The sequence below is a fragment of the Schistocerca serialis genome, chromosome 11, assembly GCF_023864345.2.
Source record: "Schistocerca serialis cubense isolate TAMUIC-IGC-003099 chromosome 11, iqSchSeri2.2, whole genome shotgun sequence".
Lineage (NCBI taxonomy): Eukaryota > Metazoa > Arthropoda > Insecta > Orthoptera > Acrididae > Schistocerca > Schistocerca serialis.
In genome coordinates, this window is record NC_064648.1 from 142,193,077 (window position 1) to 142,214,433 (window position 21,357).

Here is a 21,357-nt window from a genome sequence, read left to right on the forward strand (position 1 = left end):
GAGGCTGTGTTACACGACTTTTCTCTTCGACAATGTCTTTCTCCTTTAAAAATTGCAAAAAACGATTTTGCTGCCGCTGGAAGACGTCACAGTCACAAATTGTTGCAAGCATAGAGTTATCAACATGGACAGATGCTTGAAATAAAGCATAAATCGTATAGCTTTCAATCGAAAGATGTCCTTCACTTAAGTAGCAGACCCATTTGCAGTGTCTGCCTCGAGCAGGATAAGCTCAGAGGACTTTGCTGTCACTGTTACTCAGAGATCAAATAATTGCTCTCGTGTTGTTTACTGCGTTCCGTGCAGATTGCTCAAACTGCATCGCACGACAGCTCACGTGACACAACTGTGAAAAAACCTAACAGATATTCGGTAATTCAGTTTCTCAGCTTTGCCCGTGCTAACCTACCAGCGCTTCAAAAGTAGGAGTAATATATGTTGGTCTTGTTACACTGAAGACCCAGAGAAACTGGTACAGCCGCCTAATATTGTGTGCCGCCTCCACAAGCACGCAGGAGTGAAGCAACACGGTGAGGCATGGACTCGACTAATGTCTGAAGTAGTGCTGGAGAGAACTGGCACCAAGAATCCTGCAGGGCTGTCCTTAAATCTGTAAGAGTACGAGGAAGTGGAGATCTCTTCCGAACAGCACGTTGCAAGGCATCCCGGATAAGCTCTATAATGTGTCTGGGGAGTCTGGTGGCCAGTGGAAGTGTCTAAACTCGGAGGAGTTTTCCTGGAGCTACTCTGTAGCAATTCTGGACGTGTGTCAGGTCCCATTGTCCTGCTGGAATTGCTCACGTCCGTCGGGATGCACAGTGGACTCGAATTGATGCAGGAGATCAGAGAGGATGGTTACGTGCGTGTCATGCCTCGAGAGTCGCATCTAGACGTATAAGGGGTCCCATATCACTCCAACTGCACTCATCCCACAACATTACAGACCTTCCGCCAGCTTGAACAGTCCCCTGCTGACACACATGGTATACCGATTGACGAGGTTGTCTTCGTACACACACTCGAGCAACTGCGCGATACAAATTCAAACGACGCTCGTCCGACCAGACAACGTGTTTCCAGTCATCAACAGTCCACTGTCGGTGCTGACGGGCTCAAGCGAGGCCTGAGGCTCTGTGTCGTGCAGTCACAAAAGTTTTCCGAAAGCCCGTATGGGTGATGTTTCAGTGAACGTTTCACACGCTGATACTTGTCAATGCCCCAGCAATGATATCTGCTGCAATTTGCCGAAGGCTTGCACTTCTGTCACCTTCAACGATTCTCTTCGGTCGTCGTTCGTCCCGTTCCTGCAGGATCTTTTTCCGGTGCAACGATGTCGGAGATCTGATGTTTTACTGGATTCCTAATATTCGACGTACACTCGTGAAATGGACGTACGGCAATATCCCTACTTCACCGCCACCTCGGAGATGCTGTATTCCATTGCTCGTGCGCCGACTATAACACCACGCTCAAACACACTTAAATGTTCGTAACCTGCCGTTGTAGCATCAGTAACCGATCCAACAACTGCGCCACACACTTGTGTTACATACAAGTTGCCGACCGCAGCGCCGTTTTCTGACTGCGTATCTCTGTATTTCAATACGCAAGTCTATACCAGGTTCTTTGGCGCTTCAGTGTATGATCCTATATGGAAACATAAACCGTGAAACATAAACCTGTCCGTCTCGTCAGCATTCCTAGTTTGCCCCTTTTAAGGGAATAGTACCTGATTACAGCAGCAGCTACTAACGGGGCATTCTATTGTGTCAAATGTTTTTCAGACGAATTTACATGGAAATCTGTACAGCAGTCAATAAAACATTAAGGTTCCGTGGAATAGCAGAGGCATCTGGGTTTCAAGTTTAATCAAAAATGGTTCAAATGGCTCTGAGCACTATGGGACTTAACATCGGAGGTCATCAGTCCAATAGAACCTAGAACTACTTAAACCTAACTAACCTAAGGACATCACACACACCCATGCCGGAGGCAGGATTCGAACCTGCGACCGTAGCACGCGCGCGGTTCCGGATTGAAGCGCCTAGAATCACTCGGTCAAGGTGGCCGGTCAAGTTTAATCGTGCCTAGCCTGAGACATTCACCGAGGAAACTGATTTCTGCATTAGATGTACATTGCTTCTGATCAGGTGTCACGGATCTGAGGAACTTGGGATGAGGAGGAAGAAAATTTTTCCTACTTAGAGGTGCTACCAACTTGGACTTAAATATAAGTCGTGTAACTTTATGGCTGAAACAAGTTTGTTGCTTTGCTAATTTTTTTGCTGAGACATAAATAAACCATCTTTTGACTGAGAACGATAACATTTTTAGAGAGTGAAAGCAGTCTATCACAGCACCACAGTGGTAGTTACAAACCTTAGGTGATCGCGAAGCAGTATGGGCCCTTGTCATTTTAAGGAAACTGGTGACGTTGCAATTGATTTAGGGTGGACAACGCTTTAACAGCTGCTGTTTCATACAGGTATGCATGCGCCTCGTACAAGTGTTGAGGGTCTAGTGTGAGGGCTGCTCAGTGGTACTGTGTTTCAGGACCACCCATCATGTCGGCAGTTACAGAGGTTCAGAACACCACAACCGAGGCCCTGGCCGCCCTGCTAGACGGGGGTGACGGCGCCCTGGTGACGCTGGTGGCGGGCGAGACGAGGGTGGCGGCTCACAGGGCCGTGTTGGCAGCCGCGAGCCCCGTGTTCGCAGCGATGTTCGCGCACGACATGCTGGAGGCCAGCTGCGGCCAGGTGAGCATCGACGACGTGGAGGGCCCGGTGCTGAGGCTCCTGGTCGCCTACACGTATACCCTGCAGGCCCCCCAGCTGCCCGACACGGCCGCCCAGCTGCTCTCGGCGGCCGACAAATACGGCTTGTCGGCCCTGAAGGCTGCCTGCGAGCGGCAGCTGATCTCGCAGTTGGCCGTCGAGACCGCAGCGGCGACGGCCGTCACGGCAGTGAGGCACTCGTGCCCGGACGCCACCAGGGCTGCCGTCGCCTTCATAAAGGACCACCCGCAGGTGATGGCCACGCGGGGCTGGGCGGACGCTGTGCTCGAGTACCCGCAAGAAGTCATTGAAGTCAGCAGTATGCTCGGTGAGCCACCTGCAGAAGCCAGGTAAGCACGATTCCCTTTTTGGCAGCGCTAGTGTGAATTTGATGTCGTCCTTGCTTTGTTCGTCCTTGCTTTGTTCGTCCTTGCTTTGTTCGTCGTTGCTTTGTTCGTCCTTGCTTTGTCCGTCCTTGCTTTGTCCGTCCTTGCTTTGTCCGTCCTTGCTTTGTTCGTCCCTGCTTTGTTCGTCCCTGCTATGTTCGTCCCTGCTTTGTTCGTCGTGGGTTTCTTTGCTGCCTACATAGCATAACACCTTAACGTCATCTACTTACTGATCGTCGTTCACGATGCTAAGTCTCTCGCTGTTTTCACTTCTTCTGCTTCTTATCAATTTCGCCTTTCTCTGATTTACTCTGATTCCATATTCCGTACTAATTAGACTGTTCATTCCATTCAGCAAACCCTGTAATTCTTCTTCACTGTCACTGAGGGAATCAGTCATCAGCAAATCTTATATCATTTCACCCTGAATTTTAATTTCACTCTACAATCTTTCCATTATTTCCGTCATCGCTTCTTCCATGTATAGATTGAACAGTAGGGGCGAAGGATTACATTCCTGTCTGACACCCTTTATAATCCGAATACTTCATTCTTGGTCTTCCACTCTTATTTTACCTTCTTGCCTCTTGTACATATTGCAAATTACTCGTCTTTTCCTATAGTTTACATGTATTTTTGTCAGAATTTCTAACATCTTGAACCACTTGATATTGCCGAACGCTTTCTCCAGGACCACAAATCCTATGAACGTCACGGAACTTCAATTTTCTTTTCATTCTCCTGTGTATTATCCTTGTCGGAAACGTGGATACTTCAGCTGTTAAGCTGATTGTGCGATAATTCTCACGCTCCTCTGCTCTTGCAGTCTCCCAAATCGTGATGATTATATTTCTCTCAAAGTCAGATTATATGTTGCCAGACTCATACATTCTACACACCAGTGAGAATAGACCTTTTGCCACCTCTCCCAATGATTTTAGAACTTTTGATTGAATGTTGTCTATACCTTATGCCTTCTTTGATCTTAAATTTTCCAAAGCGCTTTTGAAATCTGATTCTAATCACCAATATTTTCCATACCGACTCCTGCTTGTTCTTCTGTCACGCCATCGGACAAGTTGTTCCAATCAGGGAGGCCTTCAGTGTACTCTTTCCAACTATCTGATCTCGCCTCTGTATTTAACACTGGAGTTCCCATTGTGCTCTTAATATTACCACGCTTGCTTCTAATTCTGTGGAAGATTGCTTTGACTTTTCTATATGCTGCGTCAGTCGTCCCAAGAATCATTTCTTCTTTGATTTCTTCACATTTTTCGTGCAGCCATTTCACGTTATCTTCTCTGCACTTCCTATTCATTTCATTCCTAAGTGACATATTTCTCTATTACTGAATTTTCCTGAATATTTTTGAACTTATATCTTCGATTGATCAGCGGAAGGATTTCTTATGTTTTCCATGGTTTCTTCGCAGTTAGCTTCTTTGTACCTACGTTTTTCTTTCCAACTTCTGTTACTGTCGTTGTTAAAGATATCCATTCCTCTTCAACTGAACTACCTATTGAGCTGCTTATTATTGCAGTAACTGTAGCCTCAGAGAACATAAATCTCATCTCTTCTTTCCTTAGTACTACTGTATTCCACTTCTTTGTACATCGATTGCTCCTGACGAGTCTCGTAAAATTGAGCCTACTCTTAATCACTGCTAAATTGTTATGACTCTATATCTACTCCTGGGTATGCTTTACAGTCCAGTATCTGATTTCAAAATGCTTGCCTGACAATAATATGGTGTGACTTTAAACCTCCCATATTTCGGTTCTTTTCCAAGTATACCTCCTCGTCTAGTGATTTTTGAACAGACTATACCAGCTATTACTACGATAAATTTACTGTAGAACTTAACTAGCCTTTGTTCTCTCCTATTCCTATTATCAAGTACATATTCTCGTGTAACCCTTTCTTCTACTCCTTCCCCTATGATCGCGTTTCAGTCCCTCCATGACTATTACATAGTACTGAATTACCTGTTCAATATCCTCACTTTTTCTCTCTCTCCACCTTCAACTTGCAACGTCATCATGTATACCTGAACTATGCATGTTGTTGGTTTGCTTTTGATTCTCATGAGAACATATCTATACTCACTTTCTGCCCTGCCTTTCTATTGATACTGAATCCTACTGCTGTTGCTACTACCCTATTCTCATGTGACCAGAAATCCGTTTCTTATTTTCTGGCTCCCAACCACATTCGAACTCCTAACTTTCCAGCTCCAGAATCATAGAACGTTATCCTTTCGTTGGTTACTCAACCTTTGATCATTGCCAATTCTTCCTCATTTAGGAGCAGTTTCAGACCTCAAGGGAAAGAGAGTGCCCTGAACCTCTGTCGGCCCCTCCGCCCTCTTTGGAAAGGCTGTTGGCTGAAAGAGGGCGACACCTGATGCTGGAAGTCTTCAGACACCAATGCTGATGATTCGTATTCAAAATTAAAGTGATGGTGAGGTTCAAACCTGGGACTCTGGACTTTCCTGATTACTAAAAAAGACGCTACCCCTGGGTGACTGGCCCCAAAGAGCAGGGTGTGACTCCCTGAGATATCCAGTCAAGCAGGAGCTATGAGCACTGGGGCTACTCATGCACACTGGGGGCAAACAAGAAGAGAATACTCCAGCCAGCACAGTAACATTGTCACACTCAAGGCTGTGCCTTACAATCACATTTCCTTCTCGTCTCTGTTCAGCTATCGCCCTGAATATTTTCCGTGCATTCCCTTTAACAAAGCAGACAGGAAATCTCTGCCCCCTGTCTTTTTTGAAGTTCCTTGTGGCGTTACCAGAGGTCGTCCAGGGAATCCTATCAGGTTTCCTGCTACGGGCATACAGCAGATTATATTCGCTGTTCATCTACAGGTGTACGACATATCTCCCACAATGTCAGTATTGATGTGACGTTTTCATCCAGCTATCATTTGTTGCCTCTCTCTCTCGGATACATATGCTCCAGACAAGTCTATTTTGTTTCTTTTTAAATTTAAAAAAAAAAATCCATATTCAGTAGACTACAGGTTACTTCGCAAGTTGTAAACGTTGTCCATCAGATAAAATTGCATACACTGTGTAATCCATTTTTTTCTTTTAATGGTGGCCTCTACTGCAAACTGCTCAACACGAAAATTGTTGTTTATGAAACACATCACCACTGTTGTCTTTCCAAGGAATCGAATTGTGGAGACATTACATGCATATATACAGTTCTATTTGCTTTACTCAAATGCAAATTTTGAATATACTCTCGATAACTTTTATAGCATAGCTCTTGTAATTCTTGTCCATCTTCTTCATTCCCTCGGGCTTCACATCAGAGCGCCTGCATATCCATGACCATATAGTTTAAACAGTAAGTTGATACCCCAACTTATCAGTTTCTCTCTCTCTCTCTCTCTCTCTCTCTCTCTCTCTCTCTCTCTCTCTTTTTCCTCCAGTGATATAATTCAGCATCCATATATCAGTTTTCAAATCACCTCACAACCAAAAGTAGCAGCCAGATGACTTTAACTGCTTCTAAATTGTGTCTGATAGTTGTTCTGTCAGGGCAGCAAAATTGTTGGCCCTGATGTTTGGGATTTGGTCTGTGCTTCATTGTGAAAAATTTGTTGTTTTGCATCTTAAGCTATGCCATTGGGGTATATAGCAGAAGTAGTGCAGAAAAAGACCAGTTAATTGGTGGCACAGTCAGGTTACGTGAGGGGCTGGTGTTGTTGGCACTGTGTGTCCTGTTGCCCCGGTGGACAGTCCCTCAGCTGTACCGCCTGCAGTGAGCCCCTGTGTGAACACGCCCACCCACACAGTGTTTCTCTGTGCAGCTCGCCGACCGCCACAGGGGGCGGGTCCACCCCCAACTCTGACAGTCAACCCCACAGCGGCCACAGCCGGTCTCCTGCTGCAGCTGCGCCTCCCACGTCTGCCCGACACACCCCTCCACCCGATGACGCAGCCGTCTCGCGCTTCCGGTGAGTTGTGTTGCCACACGTCCCCAAGTCTTACCCTCAGAGTACTGCTTATTTTGGCATTAATCAGCCGATATAGTAAATAAAATAAAATACAGATTCCTTCAGTTTTTGGATAGAGGTTACAGTTGCCATTAAACATTACTTATTTCTCACTTTTTTGGCTATGATATTTTGAAGATTGAGCACATGTGCAGAAGATTTCTCGCTCTCTGTATTTGCCGTGAGAATTAAGTTCAGTTCAGAGTCGCTCAACTTTAGCTACGTAGGAAGTTTCACATACAAATCATACCCATTTCCAAAGATTCTTTATATATTGATGTGTTGAATCTAGATTTTGTTTTTAGTGATGATTGTGTGTCTTACAAATTGATTCTGAATTAAATGGGTATGCAAACGGGATGTTTCACACAATTCCACTCAACAAAACTTACGTGAATGGCTGTAGATATAAGTTATTGAAGACACTCGGGAAGAAATGACGAAAGAAAGGTAAACAGAAATAAAAGTAATAATTACAAAGTTATTTAGTACCGGTATGAGGATGCAGCTTGTTTCGGGTTTGTCTTAAAATGTAATTTGAATATTCCTTAAATGGTTCCCTAGTGAGTTACATCTGTAGTGACTATTGGAAATCTGTGCCGCACTGGAACAGGAACCCAGATTTGCTGCTTATTGCAGGCAGTCTCCTTGACCAGTCGGCTGCCTGAGCACACCTCCACTTCTGACTCAGTGTCTCATCGACACTTGCACTAGAGTTTATCCCGAGGGACTTGTGGGAAGAGTAGCAAAAGGGAAATCGAATCGGTGGATGTTACCCTACTGCAGAGGATGTACATGAGAACCTCTGGCGGTAGTGTTTGCAAACCATGGGTAAAAAACATGATCCACAATGGTAATTCCATCTACGCCAGCAAACGAATCAGCTGGTCTAATGGTTGAGGTATCTGCTCTCGAGAAGTGAGAAATGCAGTGGGTGTGGCTGAGTGGAGATGCGTACAGCACTGTATGGCTCGTCACTCGTAAACAAACTCCTGTATTCGATGGATGATGGAGGTCACCACGTATGATAAGTAGTGGATTTGATTCACAGAGGAGAAGTTTTGCATAATTGCATGGTATAGTAAACTTCTAGTTTCAGAAATGAGCAACTGACGTGGGCAAAGATAGTTGGTCGTACTGAAAAATATATTGACATCTCACAGTGAACTGATACATTTGCAAGATGACTTCATAGCCGGTGGATTTCAGTATCAAGTATGGACCATTTTATACTTCAGTTTTATATATACCCAACAGCAGTTTCCTCAGTGATGGTGCCACTAAACCGGAGTTACTAAATACAGTTTTCCTTAATTCCTTCACGAAAAATTATATATATTAGGTGTTGTGAAACAACTCAAATCACTTAAGAAAGGCAAGTCTTCTCGTCCAGATGGAATACGAATCAGGTTCCATTCAGAGTATGCAGACACAATAGTGCCTTTCTTAGCAATCATATACAACCGTTCACTTGGCGAAAGGTCTGTTCCTAAAGACTGGAAAGTAGCACAGGTCACACCAACACTCAAGAAAGGAAATAAGAGTAACCTATTGAATTACAGAGACATATTACTGACCTCAATTTGCTGTAGGATTTTGGAGCATATACTGTACTCGAACATTATGACTCACCTTGAAGAAAATGACTTACTGATAGATACCCAACACGGATTCAGAAAATATCGTTTGTGTGAAACACAGCTAGCTATTTATGCCCATGAAGTAATGAGTGCTGTCGACAAGGGATCTAAGATCGATTCCATATTCCTAGATCTCCAGAAGGGTTTTGATACCATTCCTAACAAGAGACTATTACATGGTGTATACGGCCCGGAAGATCCCGGAAAGACCTAGGAATTTTTTCATCCGCAAGAAAACTGGGAAAAACGGGAATTTTCTAGAATCCCGGGAGTTTTCCATTGATGTAGTTTTCAGTTAATTTTTTGTCATTGTGACTGTTAATAACCGATACTCTAACTAAGGACATTACTGTATCCCGCTGCTGGAGAATAATACTGCAGCAACAAAATATGAACGAGGGGATGCTTTATATATAAACGAAACAGTGCTCATACAAGTGTCTGCCAACAGCAAAATGTGTGAAAGGCTGTAGGAAGACAATGCAGTGCTTCGTAACAACAAATTACCTCTGATGAGCGTTAAGTCACAACTGTTTACATTAGATTCATTTAAGCAGTTACGAGCGGAATCACGCGCATGCGCAGTTGAGTCGCTTCTTGAGTAGTACCTTCTCCCGCTTCTGGAAACAAATGTCGGTGTTGGTTCTGCACGCAGCAAACCAGAGTATCTGAATCGGGCGCCAATTTCTGTGGCGAGGGGGGGGGGGGGGGCGGGAAATTCGTATTGTTGAGGAAAAATAACCTTGTTTCACAAAGCACCTAGCGTCTAGAGCACATTGGTCTTTCGATTATTCAAAAGAGTTTGAAGCTCATCGCTGTTGATTTGTGAACATTTTGGATCACATTCTAAGTTGATTTCTGAATGAATCGTAAGTTGATTTTTGAATGCGTGCATAGTGTACGTGATGTACCTGCCAGGGGAATCCTCGTCGCATCTGGAAATAAACTTTCCTGCAGACAAAGGGGACGGGGCTACACGAGCTGAGTGGAATAAAGCCGCACGGGTGAATGTAGTGTGTGTGTGTGACTGACTGGTATGCAGATGATGAGCGAATAGCCACGTCCATAGATTCAGACTACCAGAGTGGAAATGAACGACCGACAGGAATAACAGATACGAAATATTAACGTATTATCCAGATACGAAATATTAACGTATTATCTTGTCGCTGTATCAAAGAAAATGAAAGTTCGACAAAGTTTTGGACCAAGGCGCTTCACTAGAGAGGGCAAGTTGCACATTTCCTGTTAGCAGCCGCTTAAGTTCCATTCTGGGAGTAGCGCGGAAAACACGTTGTACGAACACGTAATAACGCCTAACCGGAGAATAATCGCTGGATAATTACTAAACAGGTGATTCTGGCAGAGTGGCCTTCTTGCTATTGACCGGTGTTTTTCGCGCCATCCCTTGGTCTCTGCCATCCATGACCATCTCGCTGATCTTCACCGTGCTGCTTGTTCCATTGACTTCCTATGGGTCCCGGGCCATGTGGGTATCCCGGGTAATGAGCTCGCTGATCGTTTGGCTGGGGGAGCAGTTACTTACCCCCCGTTTTCTGTAACCCCTCCTGCAGCGGATTTACGGCTTCACATCAAATCCCACTTTGCACAGTCATGGGCCACTTCTTGGGAGGCTACTCCACTGTCTAATAAACTTCGTGCCATTAAGGTGAATCCAGGCCCATGGCGTTCTTCCTTTCGCCTCTCCCGCAAGGACTCGACCACACTGTGGCGTCTCCGCATTGGCCATACCAGGCTGACCCATGGTTTCCTTTTGCGTGATGAGCCACCCCCGCTATGTGGTTGTGGAGCCTTCCAGTCAGTAGCCCACATTTTGGTTGAATGCCCCCTTCTTTTGGCTCTGCGTGCTAAGTACAGACTCCCCCACACTTTACCTTTGATGTTGGCTGATGATTCCCGGATGGTCTCTCTGGTTCTAGGTTTCCTCCGGGAGAGTGGTTTTTATTCTCAGTTTTAAAGTTTTTAATCTCCCTCTGGTGTTGGGGCAGGGCGGTGAGTGTTTGGGTGTCTCCCACTGTAGGCAGTGTTCAGAGATTCCCGATTCACCTCCCTGAGCGGAATCCCCTTTTCTTTCCCTTTTACTCTGTTTTTACCCCTTCTTTTTAAGGCTTGGTTAGTTTTTCTATTCCCATACGTACTTTCTGCATTATAGCAGTTGTACCTTTTAAGTCACAGGTGGTCTTGCCTATGCTGTTTCAGCATAGTGTTGGGTTCGTTCTCTTGCCAACTTCCCTCATTTGTTTTTACTAATGACAACGTGACTGCCCTTTTACGTTTCCCCTTTATCCGTTTTACTTTTCTGACTATACTGAGATGTCCCGTTAGCAGAATGGAGTCTATTTGAAACAAGGGACTGATGACCTTGCTGTTTGGTCCCTTTAACCTCAAACAACCAACCAACCGTGTTAACGTTCAGTGACTTTGCTTTTTCTCCTTCCGTTTACTCTCGCGTCAAATGAAAGCAAAACGGATATCTTTGGCCGGGAGGTATCAAGTGAATTAAAATACATTCACATAATTACCGAAGGCTGATATACGTTATTAGTTTCAGACTTTACTTTATTTCCAAGTTTCTGACAGTCAAGCACTAATCGCCTTGCAGAACAATAAGTTATTTTTGTCTGTTTGCTAAAGAAATTTGGCTTTTATTAACCTTTTCTGCAGAGGCATCCAATGTATTTGAAACGAAATTTTTAATTCCACAGTACTGGCTAGTTTCAACTGGTCGCTGCATTTCAAGTGCAAGTTTTCATCTTCTAGCACGTATGGCATTATTCCATAATAATGAACCAAACATGAGATAATGCAGCACTGGTACTCCAAGAAAATTTACATCTGAATCTGGACATACGAATGTGCGCTTTAAGTAGCAGTTTAAATGTGCACATTTTAGTGTGGTTCACGAAATTCTGATCTCTTGGAGTACCCTGTGACGTCTTACTGCTTTTACAACGTAATGTAAGATCTTTCAATGTTTTACACGTACGTACATACGGGCTTCCTACGTCATGTTAGCTGCGCAAGCGCGGGGCGGCTCTTACCTGGCGCTCTCCGGCAGCTGCTGGAACGAACCTGTTTCCAGCAGCTCGTGGAAAAATATTGCGAATGTTGGTTTGAAAAGCGTTACTTTCAAAGTAAATATCTTTTAACGTAAGTTGGACTATGCGCGAGGATGTACCATGAAATTCTTAAATCACAGAGTGTTTGACTCCATTTAAAAATCAACTCTTTGATGACAAGCCATGTAGAAGAATTTCGAACCCTGGAGATCAGACATTTATGTCGTTATTAAACATTTTCCTGCCACATTTGTGTGATGTATCGTAAAGTGTAACATGCGCAAAAATCAACATTATATCGAAAGACTAGCTTCTCTTGCAGCTTATTAACCTTAGTGACCAATATTATATGTGGAAGCTTTGCTTTTCTTGTAGCAACACTATGTATGTTAATGTAAGCCATTAACTCGTGTGTTACCGCTGCTTAACAGGGGTGTTGCTATTGGCTGACTACTTCACGCGTCCTATGCCCTGAATACTCGCTGTCATGAGCTGGCGAGATCACGTGACATGAGCTGTGGCTGGCTTACAAAAGCGCATCGCAATCTCGATTTCAGTGATTCGGAAAGTAACATGCGGTGTTTGGTGGAATTCCAATGTGTGCAATGTACATGTTGCTGCACATCAAAGATATTTCCAAAATGTGACTTTTTCCCTGAGTTTCGTTTTCTAAAGTGCCAGGAAATTCTAAGCCCATGTCCAAAACCATAACCATTCAAAGGATTGATAAGTTTTGCACTTCCGAGGGGAAATATACTGTCACTGAAGACGGAAAAAGTGTTTTCACGCGGGAGAAAGTGTATTTTTAAGCGGGAAATCCGGGAATTTTTTTCCTTGTCCATGTATACATCCAGTATTAATCAAGTTTGATACGTATGAAGTATCGTCTCTGTTGTGTGACTGGATTCTTGATTTCCTCGCAGAGATGTTACAGTTCATTCTGATAGACGGCAAATCATCGAGTAGAATAGAAGTCATATACGGCGTTCCGCAAGGTAGTGTCATAGGCCCTCTGCTGTTCCTTATTTACATAAATGATCTAGGTGATAATCTGAGCTGCCCCCTTAGATTGTTTGCAGATGACGCTGTAATTTACCGTCTAGTAAAATCATCAGACGATCAATTCCAATTACAAAATGATCTAGAGAGAATTTCTGTATGATGCGGGAAGTGTCAGTTTGCACCAAACAAAGAAAAGTGCGAGGTCATCGACATGGGTACTAAGAGGAATCCGCTAAATTTTGGGTATACGATAAATCGCACAAATTTAAGGGCTGTCAATTCGACTAAATACCTAGGAATTACAATTACGAGCAACTTAAATTGGAAAGGTCACACAGATAATATTGTGGGGAAGGCGAAACAAAGACTGCGCTTTGTTGGCAGAAACTTGGAAGATGCGACAAACCTACCAAAGAGAGCCTACATTACACTTGTACGTCCTCTGCTGGAATATTGCTGCACGGTGTGGCATCCTTACCAGGTACGATTGGCGGAGGACAGCTAAAAAGTGCAAAGAAGGGCAGTTCGTTTTGTGTTATCGCGCAATATGGGTGAGAGTGTCACTGATATGATGCGCGAGTTGGTGTGGCAGTCGCTGAAACAAAGGCTGTCCTCTTTGCGGCGAGATCTGTTTACGAAATTTCAGTTGCCAGCTTTCTCTTCCGATGGAAAATATTTTGTTGACATCCACCTATGTAGGGCGAAATGATCAACATAATAAAATAAGAGAAATCAGACCTCCAATGGAAAGATTGAGGTGTTCCTTTTTCCTACGCGCCATTTGAGAGTGGAATGGTAGAGAAATAGTATGAAACAGGTTCATTGAACCTTCTGCCAGGCACTTCAGTGTGAATTGCAGAGTAAACATGTAGATGTAGACGTTGATTCCCTCCTGTATAGAGATTCAAGTACTTTCTGCTTTGATTGACCAAGATAATCAGCTGCAGATTTGATCGACTTTGGAATCCAGTGAACATTTAAAACCTTCCTGCACCTCAGGCAGGCAACAGAAGCACACCCATTTCCACTCGCAGTCATGGAAGACACAGAGAATTAGTGTTGAAATTATATCAGGGGCAGGCAACAAACAGAAATTTTTCAATTTTCGTGCATACAAATCATGCGGGTAATAACGCGTAATTTAGCACAGGAAGTACATACCTACAAGTAAAAAAATTTTAAAAACGCTACATATAAGATGACACACACCTACATGTGCTACATGCACACTGAAAACATCATCGACAGTGTCGAATTGTATACTTAGTGTCCAGGATAATAGTATTAATAATGCAGCACATGCTGATATCAAAATCAGTATGCTCCGTAGAGAATGTGAAACAAAGCAGAAAAAAATAGAACGCCAAGATGACATGCAAGACTTGGAAAGGTAAGAAGTGGGGAAATGTTTGGGATGCAAACACGCCGGCCGCGGTGGCCGTGCGGTTCTAGGCGCTACAGTCTGGAGCCGAGCGACTGCTACGGTCGCAGGTTCGAATCCTGCCTCGGGCATGGATGTGTGTGATGTCCTTAGGTTAGTTAGGTATACTTAGTTGTAAGTTCTAGGCGACTGATGACCTCAGAAGTTAAGTCCCATAGTGCTCACAGCCATTTTATGATGCAGCGTCAAGGGTAACAGCAGCCATGTCTCCGAGCTGATAGTCCGTGCTGCTGGAAACGTCGTCGAACTGTTCGTGCAGATGGTCGTTGTCTTGCAAACGTCCCCATCTGTTGACGCAGGGATCGAGACGTGGCTGCACGATCCCTTACAGCCATGCGGATAAGATGGCTGTCACCTCGACTGCTAGTGATAAGAGGCCGTTGGGATCCAGCACGGCGTTCCGTATTACCCTCCTGAACCCACCGATTCCATATTCTGCTAACAGTCAATGGATCTCGACCAACGCGAGCAGCAATGTCGCGATACGATAAACCGCAATCGCGATAGGCTGCAATCCGACCTTTATCAAAGTCGGAAACGTGATGGTACGCATTTCTCCTCCTTAGACGAGGCATCACAACGACGTTTCACCAGGCAACGCCAGTCTACTGCTGTTTGTGTATGAGGAATCGGTTGGAAACTTTCCTCATGTCAGCACGTTGTAGGTGTCTCCACCGGCGCCAACCTTGTGTCAATGCTCTGAAAAGCTAATCATTTGCATGTCACAGCATCTTCTTCTTGTCGGTTAAATGTCGCGTCTGTAGCACTTCATCTTCGTGGTTTAGCAATTTTAATGGCCAGTGGTGTATTATTCAGACAACATTCTGCATCACTAGAAATACGTCTTCTCGCCACGGCAACTAAAGACAGTCTCTCTAATTTAGATTTTTTTCACAGTTTTCGGAAAATATTGAAGTTCCTTTTGTGAATCTGTACTGAGGCACAATTTTACTTTCACTGTGTAAAGGAGTGTTGTCGCTTTTTGAACTTTCATCAGGTCCAGTGTGTAATTTTGATTATGTGAGGCAAGTATATGTGACACCCATTGCCCCGGGGGGAGGGGCGGTTTGAATGGAATAAGACGATTTCAAATGTGAAGAAACAGGACACCAGTTGCGTTACACAATTTTTATCGGAACTAGTGTGCTCTTTCTTCACATCGACATTCTTCAAAAACAGACGTTGAAAATGAACAAAAATCTAAACGACAAAACTGGTCGCTGCAGTGGACTCGGGGAACTGCTGGCGTAATCGGCGCCCAGCGCTACCAACAGAAACGGCAATCGTTTAGATTCACGACCCAGTTCTGGCGCTACAGCTGCAGGGTCGATGACGTTTGCAGAAACGAAAAAGCAAGGAAGTCGACGTGAAGTGTTGCGGACAAATCCGATACGTGACGAAACCGAACGATGGACCCACGAGACACCTTTCAGTGTGCCACTTACATGCAGTTACCGCAGCTTGCACGGTGGTTGTCGGGAGGCGTGAACATCCGTCGTTTTCCTTTCAGTTCTTGCTCTGAGGGGGATAGCTTGTTGATGTACAGAGTATCCAATAATAAATCAATACTCCAACGAACAGCTCTAAAACCGGGAGTGTACTTACAACTGGTTAGCATCAGCTATTGTTACAGAAGTAAATGTAAACAGATTACGCGAAATATGATGATTTTGTCATTTGAACTATATACTAGCTTTAAAATAGTCAACATATCGAGAATACTTAAAGAAACGGCTATTTCTAAGACAAATGTAGCTATCATATCCAGGAGGAAAAGCAAATACACTTGAGCAACTTTATTTATTGCCTGTACAATATAGCGAGTCATTCACTCCCATAAAGCAATATAGTAATGCGTCAAAAAGCATTGCATTTATGTGAATTCGTTTGTATTACGGTAATTTTTCAGTTTCAATTATTGAAAGTGTTATGTATGTGCAGACGTCTTACCCTTTCGTTTGCATCACCGCTTTCCACAATTTCTTGTCCACGCCAGTTCGGAATATTTATGCAGGGGATTGCTGCTGGTAATAACTTCTTGCTTGAAGGTAACCCTAGAAGCTCATTTCTCAAATCCTGTTCATAATCTTCTGGCCGATAAGGAGCTGACCACACACGTGCAGTTTCCGCATTCACTTCGTCCTTGCGTTTGCACCGAACTATCCATTCACGTCGCAAGTGCTCATCCTTGGGAAACACGTGATAAGTAGCGTCAGTCGTCGTCCGAGCACTATTGATGCAATGTTGCCGCGGCACACTTACAGCGAGTCTTGCTCGTGGCTGTCTCAAAACTGAATGCTCGGCGCTGCAGCCTCCTCCCCTCTCCGTGACGTCAAGGCGCGCGAGGGCGTCTGCGAGTTTTTTACTCCCTTGGGGCCGGAATGGCCGGCCTGCTTTTCCTATATGCCTCGGTTCCGAAATGCCGTGCCGGCGATTCCGCGGCGCGCGCCTTAAATCGATGGCGACGCACTGTGCAGACCCATCCGGGCAGCGTTCATTTTTAGGTAAATGAGTTGGCACCACTGCAAGACAGCAGACGATAGCCACCTCCCGAAACACGACATTGTGGAGTAAATCACATCAACACAGGAACAGAAATCAAAAGCCAAGGTTGCTACATAAATTACGAATATACATCAGTACCGAATAGCTGTTCACCTAAAGGCATTTTCATCTACAATTCCCTCCTAAATGGATGGATATATTCCAAAGCGATTATAAACGAAATGTGGTGCAATTATACCGGACAACTAAAGACTTGGTCTTCCATTGTGTTTCCTCTAAGAGGTAAAAGTTCCCCTTGATTGGGTGGATTGAAGCGCAACCATTCTTGTGATACGAGTAATTTTTTTTTTTGTTTTTACGGCAACAACTAATTTGTGTAATGTCGGCACTAGTTTTTAGCCATACAAAAGTCCCTATGGTTGATCAAATTACCTATTTTGAGAAACTCCTTGCAATGATGGATTTATACTCCAAATTTCGTAGTGCACTTTCTTGGCGGCTCTGGCAAACCACGTGGTTTATTTTCGGTCGCCTTTGTGATGCGTCCAATAGCGGCAAGGCTGACTTGTGTGTAAACTACAATCCTTTCTTTTTGAGACTGGCAACATTAGCCCCCAGTTCTCTCTGTGCCGACTCTTTAATACAATCCGTGATTGCAACAGAGGTGACTGAGCCATTTTTACCCCAAAGATCGCAATTCTTTGCATTGTGCAGATTTTCCTGTGATGTGGTGCGCTTGTCGATCATCTCTTAATAACATATTCGTACATGTCCACAGAGCATTTCACACGGTGGATTACTCTCGACTATTGAAGGAGATGGAAACGTGTGGAATAGGTTCCCATGTATGTGAGTGGACCTCAGCTCTTAAGTGACAGAACCCAGTATGTTGTCCTCAGTGGCGAGTGTTCGCCAGAGGCAGGAGTGCTCCAGAAAAGGGTGGTGGGGCCGCTGTTACTGTCTGTATACATAAATGGTCCGGTGGACAGGTATCTGCGGCTGTTTGCTGGTGGTCCCCTAGTGTACAGTGAGATGTCGTCGTTGAGTGAGTGTAGAAGGACACAAGGCGAGTTGAACAAAATTTCTAGTTGGTGTGACGAATGGCAGCCATCTGTAAATGTAGAGAAACGTAAGTTGATGCAGGTGAGTAGGAAAAACAGACATGTAATGTTGAGGTACAGCAGTAGAGGTGTTCCGCTAGACACAGAGGCGTCGCTTAAATGTCTGAGCGAGAGTTCGCAAAGTGATACGAAATGGAACGAGGTTGAGAGGACTGCGGTAGGGAAGGCGGGAGGTCGACTTTAGTTTGTTGGGAGAATTTTAGGAAAGTGTGGTTGGCCTGTAGATGAGGCTGCATGTAGGCCGCTGGTGCGACCTATTCTCGAGTACTGCTCGAGTGTTTGGTATCGGCAACAGGTATAATTAAAGGAACACAGCTAAAGGATTGACAGCTGAGCTGCTAGATTTGCTACCGGTAGTTTCGAGTGACTCAGAGGTATTGTGCAGAAGCTTCAGGAACTCGAATCGGAATCACTGGAGGGGGACGACGTTCTTTTCGAGGAATTCTGATGAGAAAATTTAGAGAACCGTCTTTCGAGGGTGACTGCAGAACAATTCTAGTTCCGGCAATGTACACTTGAGACGAGGCGTGTGAAGATAGGGTGAGAGGCGTTGTCGCTCGTACAGAGGCATACAGGCAGTCGTTTCTCCCTCGCTCTACTTGGGAGCGGAACGGAAAAAGCAGATGACTGCAGTCAGTTGAGAACTTTTTATATGTACCAGTTACTACTATTGTTTCATATGGTTGCTGCTCCACCTACAGTGATTATTTTGTACTAAATGCAGCAGTTTTATTACGTCTGTAGTTTCTAGTTGGTATTTCACTTGTCTTTGGAGTTTCTTACTGGCTCTCTCGCTTGGGATTAGCCTTTAACTTGCATCAGCTGTGGGGAGAGGTTCCCGTGACATTGGTTAAAGTTCAGCAATGCCAGATCTATACCAGTATTTTGATATTTGTAAGTGTACATGCGATAATGAATCAACACTCTGTTTGTATTTCTTACAGGCACCTGATTTCTTTCTGGCATGATCTAATTTATGCATTGCATTAGATACAGGAAATACAGTACTTTTTTGAGACTGGTCTAAAGTTACGGCTTAAGTGTTTGTACTACTACTGAAAGAGAAATTTTACTCGGAAGCAGCGTAGCTGGTGTACACTTTAAGTTTACTTAGAACTTTTTAAGTATAAATGTAAAGTTTTACGCCTTCTGTAGTGGTGTGTAACTTATTTTGTGTCCAGAATTTTCAGAAAATGCAAAAAGTTGCACAAAGTTAACATGACTGAATATAGTAGTTGTGCAGAATGCCGCCTGCCACAGACCATATGGTGGGTTGCAAAGTTTGTAAGTAGATGGAAATGAATGTTCCAGTGGATGTATCTCTTGTTGCATGAATGATTATATGAGCACATGTGACGATTATTATGCAGCGGGTAGTGTGTGTGTGTGTGTGTGTGTGTGTGTGTGTGTGTGTGTGTGTGTGTGTGTGTGTGTGTGTGTGTGTGTGTGTCAGGGAGAGTCGACCTGGTGCCCTTGTTGTATTTGAAATATGTCGACCGACTTATTGTGTACGAAGCAGTGACTTTTATATCTTTTGTCGGTATGTCAGGAAATTTCCATGTTACTGGTCTGAATCACTTAGCTGTCTGGTGAGGAAGTAGTATTTCGGTGCTTACAGATGCGTTTAGTTTCTAGTGTTTTCTTCCTAAGTGACAGAAGGAATTGGTACCCAGAGAAGGTAGTTTTAGGGGTCTATTTGAATGTAGATGAAGGATTGGGTAGCAACTGCATGCCGAGGTGAAAGGAGGTGGATCTGTGGAGTGAACTATGAGGAAATGTGCCAAATGTATTTGTTACGGGATGGAGTGCACCTATTTTTAATGAGAGATGGGTGAAGTTTTTGATTATGGGCTAGTGCTGTGGATCTGTCTGTAATACGCTGGTTAACCCGTATCGCAGAAGCGAGATTTCTAGATTTGTGACTTGCTGCTCGGAAGAAGTGTATTCAGAATTGTTGGCAGTTTTGCGGCTGTGACAGTTTCTTTCATTTGGTGTGCGTGTCTCAATAGTAGAGAGTAAGTGTGTCGATGTTTTGTGCAGGAGCCTTTCTGATGCAGAGCGAGGCAGGAGGCTGAGAGAGGCGGCTATGGAGGGGGAGGTGGAGGAGGTGCGGGCGTTGCTCGCGGCTGGGGCGGACGTGGGGGCGAGGGACGGGGATGGGTGGACCGCCCTGCACTGCGCTGCACTGAGAGGCGACGCGGCTGTGGTGCGGCTGCTGCTCTCTGCGGCGTCCGACCCCAACGCCAGGAATCAGTGGGGGCAGACGCCGCTGCACTTGGCGGCACTCTTTGGCCATGCAGAAGCGGCGGCTGCGTTGCTGCAGGCCGGAGCCGACAGGGGGGTGAGGGCTGATGACGGGAACACCCCCCTGGACATCGCCAGGCAGCAAAACCGGCAGCAGGTCGTCAAGATGCTAACACAGAGTTAATACGCGCCACTAGAGGAAATGGCATCCTGCACTTCATTCTACATGATATTAAAATAAAAAATTGAAAAAAAAAAGATCGCTTTCTCTATTCATTTCTACCTTTTGAAGTCCACACAATTTCTCCAGTAACACCACAACTACTGCAACAACAGGAGACATCTGTAAACCAACGTGACAAACCTTCCTTTTCAGAATTCACTCTGTAAAACATTTCACAAGCAATTTCTGCAAAAGCTCGGCAACAATTGCAAAATACTCCATCATTCATAAACTCCACTTCTCTCTCCCTCTCTCTTGTGTTTCTCGTCCCATATACAGTATTGAAACAGCTTACAAGAATACAGCCGACGTCTCTCACAACCGCCTGTATTTCAAAATGTAAACACCCAATCTCTTCCAAGACACAAATGCGAGAATACCGGTTGTTGTGCGTTAATGTTAGTTCTTTGCACCAGTCTCCTACATTACCTAATTACTGCAAACCATTTGCTAGCAGTGTCTATGTTGCTACATCACATCACTGCGAACTGCACCATTCTCATATTACTGCCATATAAGCTGTTCACTTAGAATGTATCTTCAGATTTCACACTGAATTCACTTCTGTGCGTGCACTGCACAAGTACTTTTCGTGTTTAATTGTAATGTCACATTGGTAGCAGTGCTCACACCACATCATGCTCACACCATCTGCAGCCTTCTTGCCAGCTCACCTTCAAATAAAGAGAATTGAAGAACCACCTAAAATCATTCGACTCCCAAACACCTCACTTGCTGCTCTTACAGAACAACCTACCATCTCTCAAGGAATTATACTCAATCGCGTGAGACATGCAGCCATCACTGGAATTATACGGCAGTTTCGCCAAATTACACTTTTGCGTCTCTGTACACGCTTTGGAAGCAGACCACACTTCGAACATTCATTCCCCTCTCTGCTGTGATACAATTAGACTTGGCATCCCC

The 21,357-nt window shown here is 44.5% G+C and overlaps 2 protein-coding genes across 3 annotated transcripts in view; both read left to right on the top strand.

The window, feature by feature from the left end:
• Nucleotides 1-2,223: 2,223 nt before the first annotated feature.
• Nucleotides 2,224-21,357, top strand: part of LOC126427277 (ankyrin-3-like) — a 619,134-nt gene continuing 600,000 nt past the window's right edge. Inside the window, exon 1 of the mRNA XM_050089547.1 lies at nt 2,224-2,485. The gene's annotated coding sequence lies outside the window, so the exon portion shown is untranslated. The remainder of the gene's footprint in view (nt 2,486-21,357) is intronic.
• LOC126427280 (protein roadkill-like) lies at nt 2,563-20,408 on the top strand. Of its 2 annotated transcripts, XM_050089549.1 has the most exons (3): nt 2,563-3,127; nt 6,989-7,135; nt 20,004-20,408. In XM_050089549.1, exons 1-3 carry the CDS (start codon nt 2,565-2,567, stop codon nt 20,389-20,391), a joined length of 1,098 nt encoding a protein of 365 aa, XP_049945506.1. In that variant the 5' UTR covers nt 2,563-2,564; the 3' UTR covers nt 20,392-20,408. The 2 variants fall into 2 exon arrangements, with proteins under 2 accessions (XP_049945506.1, XP_049945507.1); XM_050089550.1 differs by lacking the exon at nt 6,989-7,135.